Source organism: Gastrolobium bilobum, unplaced genomic scaffold (assembly GCF_033153095.1).
Source record: "Gastrolobium bilobum isolate Gb01-03AN ecotype WA unplaced genomic scaffold, APGP_CSIRO_Gbil_v1 utg4933, whole genome shotgun sequence".
Taxonomy (NCBI): domain Eukaryota; kingdom Viridiplantae; phylum Streptophyta; class Magnoliopsida; order Fabales; family Fabaceae; genus Gastrolobium; species Gastrolobium bilobum.
The window spans coordinates 256,757-263,540 of NW_026897330.1; the positions used below are offsets into that span (position 1 = coordinate 256,757).

The following is a 6,784-nucleotide window of genomic DNA, read 5'->3' on the forward strand; positions in this document are numbered from 1 at the left end:
TGGATATTTGAACAATTACTCAGTACTTGAACCGTTATTCTAGTAACTTGGTACCCGAGTGAATGATTGGTTTGAATTTAATAATAATAGTATTTTTTTCTCGACCAAAAATGAAGGTTCGTGAGTATTCTTGTTTCGCCGCCCTTCTCCAATCCTTAGCTAACAAAGTTAATTTCCCTGCTAGTTTTGTCATTAAAGGAAATAAATACTTTCGATAGTAAAAAGTTTAGCATAAGAATAAAAATGTAATTTTCTTAAATTAATTATTCGAAGAATATATGAATTATTTACCTTACACATTTAACTATTTGATTTTTTTTTGAAATGCATACATAAATAAGAAAATAATTTTCTTTTTAATTAAATGTATGAATCATAGATTTATATATTTATTTTTTAAATAGAGCAATTGAAGTTTATGAATTTCCAAAAAATAAGAAAAAGCCGACTCTGTTGCATAAAATAATATTATCGAATAGAGAAAAATAAAAAAGAATGAATGAAAACAAATAAATTTGAGACTTGTTTTGTTTTTCGTTTTTTAAGAATATAAAAGAGATGAAGGGCTATAATTTCATATTACGAAAAAGTGTGAAAGATAAAAAGTTATAATTAAAACCAAACAAAAGAGTTGTGATTTGTGAAGAATGAGAAGATTATTAAATTACCAAATTGTTGTAGTTGGTAATAAGGAAATTGAGTAAGTAGAAAGGAAAGAGGTTTGGTTCGATACTTACATGTTATTTTTGGGAAAATTTTAAATGTTTTCTTCCTTAACCTGCCATACATTCTGAATTAGTCTTATAATAGATTCAAAGAGTCAAAATTTGTTAAGAGAGCCAATTTCTCTAAAAAAATAATTGAGGTTGTGTTAACTTAAAAAAAAAAAAATTAAATGAATTGAAATTTATTTTAAAGTGTTCTTGACTTCTTGAAACGAGCCACCTACTAGAACTTTTATAATTATTATATACAGACACATAATTCTAGCTGCTGACGAACAATTTCGTAAGCAATGAGACGTTGTATGCGTAATACTAATAGACAATTAACTGACTGATGAAATTAATTTTAATGTATCTTTACCGTACACCCAATCAAGCGTTTTTTATATTCGTTGTACAGGGTTAGTGTTAGTCAAAGAAATGAATTTGTCAATTGACTCATGCGTAAAAATTTTTAATTTTGATGAATTTTTAAAACTTTTTCATATTTTTACACTATCACAACATCCCTTGAGAACTAGAGTTTTTTTTTTAACCCGCTGGCCCCAGTTTTGTCCTATTGTATGTGACAACTAGTCTTGAATGCTACATCACATGGCAAAAAGTGTCCTATTGAACCCAATAACAAGACTTTATTCATGGCAAATTGAAAAAAAAAAAAAAAAATCACAAAATATGACATTTCGGTAAAAAAAAAAATGCCAAAACTAGCATTTGAGTAGTTTTATTTTATTTTTTGGTGAGTAAATATCTCTCACTTTCGGTCACGTGAGATTAGATTCATTCCGGTCCCAATTGTGTCATTACCAAAAATAAAAAATAAAAAAATACCTTGATTCTAATGGTTCTAACTTCTAAGGCACGGAAGTTTGTCAGAATCACAGTCATACATGGCTGCGCACGTGCAACAATTTTTCATTGAACACAAACATTTATGATAAACAAAACGTAATATAAGTGGTGTCACAAAATAATATATCTAGCACTTACGGGTCACGTAAGCATCTAATTCTCATCCATTAGTTTAATTTCTCATTATATCTTCCATTTCCATAGTCAAATACCTCCTTTTTTGCCAACCCTTTTTTTCAAACCATACCCATTTTCCTCGAAGTTCACCCCTTTGACCAACACCACCCCACTTTTATATATAAACGCTTGTGCTTGTGCAAATTTAGCATTTTATAATCCACCAATACATACACACATGGTCTTATAATCACAAGACACACATAAACACCACTCTTTTTGTTCTTGTTGATATAGCTTCAAGATAGTGTGAACAATTAACACTAACCAGGTTATGATGAAGAACAAAAGGCCTAGTAGAAGGGACAAAAAGGAGATCAAAGTTACATATATTTCAAGCCCTGTGAAGGTTAAGACAAGTGCTTCAAACTTCAGAGCTATTGTGCAAGAACTCACTGGTCAAGATTCCAATGTTGCTGAAACCTCCATGCCCATTGAAGCAAATGGTTCTGAAAGAGTTCACAATGTTGCACAGGGCTATTATTTGCCTGAGGCTACTTTGTTGAAACCTGATTACAGTGAGTTTCTTTCGAGATCATTGATGGAGCCATTCAACCAACAGCTTCAATACGATTTGTGGAGTTTTGATATGTCCTAGGTTTTTTGATTATTTTATCCAGGTTCTCATTTCCAGGTACTACTTGTTTTTTTTTTTTTTTATGATGTAACTTGTAATAAAAATTTTGTAATTTCACTTTTGTGAAGTTGAAACTTTTTATTAGTTCACTTGTAATTTTTATCAAAGATTTTGTAATTTGTTTTGTATATGTTATGGACCTAACTAACACACCCATATCTCAACAATATACAACAGATAACAAACAATGGATAAGAGAGATAAGAATCTTATGATATCAACATGATAAGATTTCATAACAATCTTAGAATCACTATGATTGTGGCTCAATCAGATAACCCATTATAAAAAGGGGTTAAAGTAATAAGGTACACAATTTTTGTCCATTTTACTTTAGTTATTACTGTGCGTACACTCCATATTCTAGCCATGCTATTTCTCCTTAGTGCACCGTGATTCGGTATTCCTTGTGGTATATCTTTCGTGGATACTTGCAAGCATATATAAATCCCATATTGACTCACCATTCGAGTGGATATAATGAATCTACCAGGATCAAACAATATATAATATAAATCTCATTGCATATTAATTGGTAAGAAAATTAACACATAAGAATGTGAACAACACAAAAATTACAAACTTATAAAAAAGACAAAATTTATGTTAAAAATTGCATTTTCGTAATAAATTATAGAAAGGTTATACTTAGTTACTTACTACCTTTTTTCTTACCACTTTTTATTATCAATTTTATTATCGTTGAATTAAAATCAAATCAACGACTCTCACTTGATGATATTCTGTAACTGTTGATTTGATTTTGATCAAATGATGATAAAGTTGATACTAAATAATAGGTGATAAGAAAATATAATGGTAAATATAACCTATCTCATAAATTAGTTAAAAACTTATAAAAAAAAGTTACTATGTTATTATTAAAAGTTAAAGATTCGTTTTGAATCAAAAATAAAATCTATATTAAAAGTTACAAAATAATAAAAAGTAATAAATTCTGTGAACTTTTATGCATAAATATATGGAAATATTATTTTTCCTGTACAATACACAAAAAAATGAATTCACTAAAAAAAATAAAAATAAATAAATAAATGAGTTTGACCCACTTTTTATATGTTATATGAGATAAATTATTTCATTAAACAATATTCTCTAAATATATATGAAATTCTGTGATTGCTTTTGTTATGCTTCGGCGTCTTAGTTCTTCCCGTTCCCGTACTGAAACTATCATTGAATGGTGATGTCGGTTGTGGATAAGACAGGTGTTATGTATCCATCTAGTCATTGAAAGAATGGAGTCGAATAAATTAAGAAAAATATTAATCTCATGTGATAAAAAATAATAAGTATCTTTTACACACTAAAAAAGGTGTGGGTCCCACTTTAATTTTTTTTTCTCTTCTCTTATATAATGGGACCCATATAAAATTCTGAGAGCAACATGAGATATTATATTTTCTGTTGCATAAGAAAATATAATCCCATAAATTAATAGCTGATAAAGCGCCACGAATAATTAAATTTTATGTATTTTAAAAAAAAGTATATATTTTATTGTTCAACTCAATTATAATAGTTAATAATTAATTTTATATCTTGTAAATTACACTTAATTATATTTAATAACTCGGGTTTATTAATCAAGTAAATTATTAAATGTAAGTAAAATTAATGATTAATAATAAATGTGAAATTTATTAATTTTTTTATTAGTGCCAGTTAATGTTAATCCTCCCTTTATATATATTCTCAAGACTTTATTAGAAGGGGAATAGTTTTTTCCTAGAAAACTACCCCTTCCTGTGGAGACAATAATACATGCGTCCTATCATGAATTTTTTTCATCCCATTATTCTTCTGTAGACCCCATTTTTTTCACTACTCGTTTATTAAAATGTAATTTATTTGTAGATGTACCATAAAGTGACAAAGGAGTCTTTTTATGTCTCTCTACAAAAAGAATATATATTGTGATAAAGGAAATGAGAGGAAACAAACACTTTTCAACATTATGAAAGGCGAAAGAGACAAAATAATAAAAAAATAGAAATGATCATTTTAGTAGCCAAAGAGTTACTTTTCAATTTATGTTTCTCTGTCATGAGAAGCACTTACCCCACAATCAGCATCAAAAGCACTAAAATGTGAGCACACAGCATCAATTTTCACCCTTGCAATTTTCAATCATTTTTCTATCTCTTGTTCCTTAATAAGTCCCCAAGTCCCTAGAGTATATAAAATTTTCACCACCCCAATTCTCGAGTATTTCAATTTTTTTATGCACTTTAGTGTTGGGACTCTACAAGTGGGTTTTTTGACTCTTTTGCCTCTAATTAAATAATTAATAACTAATTTGTCACTCCCCCAGAACTATCCATCATCCTGCCCCCATTTAGTCGATTAAGTTGCACTTTTAATCGACTAAATTGTTTGCACTTTTAGTCGACTAAGCACATTATTTAGTCGACTAAAGATCGCGAAAAACCCTATATCCAGACCTCTCTTGGGCTCATTTTCAAAATATTCGAAATCAAAACTTCTCTCTTGGTCTCTTTCTCTTGTTTGTCAGCTGGGAACCTTCCAATCACCCTTCCATTTCATCCCACCACCTCTAAGACATAGTAATTGTGAAATCATTGTCATTTTTCTTTATTTTTCAATTGTTTCCCCCAAATCCGAACCCTAACCCTTAAAATCTGATTCCTACCCCCAAAATTCGTGTGAAAGATGAGCTCAAGTCCAAACATGTATGTTACCATGATTTACTATGATGGAAAGCATTATGAAGGCCCCAACGGTGTTCAATTTGAAGGAAAAACGAAAATGTTGAAAATCAAACGGGGCACTACGTACAATGAGCTGAAGGGGAGGATTAACCAAAAATTGGGGCTACACGGCAGCCATGGCGTTCAACGGATGATCGCCAGGGTAGAGTCTACAGTTGGTAAGGATGCTATATTCTACATTGGTAATGATATATGTGACGATGAAGATGTGGATTGTGTCATAGATGCAATTGTGGACCGAAAATTTCAAAACTTTATTGAGATATATGTTGAAATAGACTGTGGTCAATCTTCATCTGCACTTGTGCATGGAAGAAGTCAAAGTCAAGAAGACAGAGTGGTCGGTTTATCTGCACCTGCACCTGTCTTAAGTCAGATACCACTGAGGGAAATAGACGAGGATGAGGATGGGCATGACGAGGATATGGACAGTGAAGACGATGGTGAACCCGAGAGTGTTATTCCGCTGGGTGACACCTCAGATACGGACGTAGAGGGGAATTTTGAAGCTGATACTAGTTCAGGAAACTTGAGTTCCCAGGTTATGCCACCGCTCCGTGTTGACCCTGTTAGCAGTGGTAAGATTGTAATATAAAGTTTTAATTTTGCATATATATATATTTGTGTTTTCTTTCGTACTGACGGATAAGTTTAAATTTGGACGTAGGGTCTGAGATTGAGCCATTTTCGAACGACAGCCCACACTATTCGTTCATTAATTGGGCTCACCCTAATGATGAGACATAGATATTGTATGGCGACGATGACATCCACGGTGGCTGGCATTTAGGAGATCCATTATATTTGTACCAGGAGTTTCGAACTAAATCTGAAATGCAACATGCTGTCAAATTATATTGTATGAAGTCTCATCGTACTGCTGTGGTGGCAAAAAGTGATGACCATAGATTTGTGATGAAGTGTCGACACCATAATGATGGTTGTCCCTGGTACGTGCGGGCTATGTTGCCCAAGAATGGAAATAGTTGGGTTGTTAGTAAGTGGGGTAAAAAACACACCTGCCTAAACCAAGGCCTTACTCGGGACCATAGACAGCTGGATTCTGATGTAATCTGTGCAGCCATTATAAGTATGTATTACATTGATTTTTGTTTATGGTTTAATTTTTCGGTATATTTATTGATTGTGTTGACTTCGAATTTTGTATAGGTATGTTAAAAGAAGATCCATCCACGAAACCAGTTCTTATTCAGGAGAGGGTACAAAGTTTGTATGGATACAACATATCTTATAGGAAGGCTTGGAAGGCTAAAATGAAGGCCATTGTGAAGTTGTTTGGCGACTGGGAAAAATCATATGCCATCTTACCTGGTTGGCTGAACTACATGACACAGATAAATCCTGGTTCTGTGTTCAAGATTGATACAGATCAGTGTTGTGACGAACACGAGTCTACACCGATAAGGCTGTCTTTCGCAGGGTATTTTGGACTTTTCACCAGTGCATTGAGGCTTTCAAATATTGTAAACCCATAATCCAAATTGATGGCACGCACCTGTACGGGAAATACAAAGGTACCCTCTTGATTGCTACGTCACAGGATGGTGATGGATTCATTCTGCCTATTGTGTTTGCCATTGTTCCACCGGGTGAGAGATTGGATGATTGGTTGTGGTTTC

At 32.2% G+C, this 6,784-nt stretch overlaps 1 protein-coding gene across 1 annotated transcript; it reads left to right on the forward strand.

The window, feature by feature from the left end:
* The first annotated feature begins 1,928 nt into the window (after positions 1-1,928).
* On the forward strand, positions 1,929-2,382 carry LOC133306046 (uncharacterized). The gene has a single exon (XM_061506320.1). The coding sequence runs from the start codon at positions 2,029-2,031 to the stop codon at positions 2,350-2,352; it is 324 nt and encodes a 107-aa protein (XP_061362304.1). The 5' UTR covers positions 1,929-2,028; the 3' UTR covers positions 2,353-2,382.
* Positions 2,383-6,784: the final 4,402 nt, after the last annotated feature.

Bases quoted from the DNA above. Each gene is read 5' to 3' on its own strand.
- LOC133306046 (XM_061506320.1), top strand. From the start codon at position 2,029: ATGATGAAGAACAAAAGGCCTAGTAGAAGGGACAAAAAGGAGATCAAA.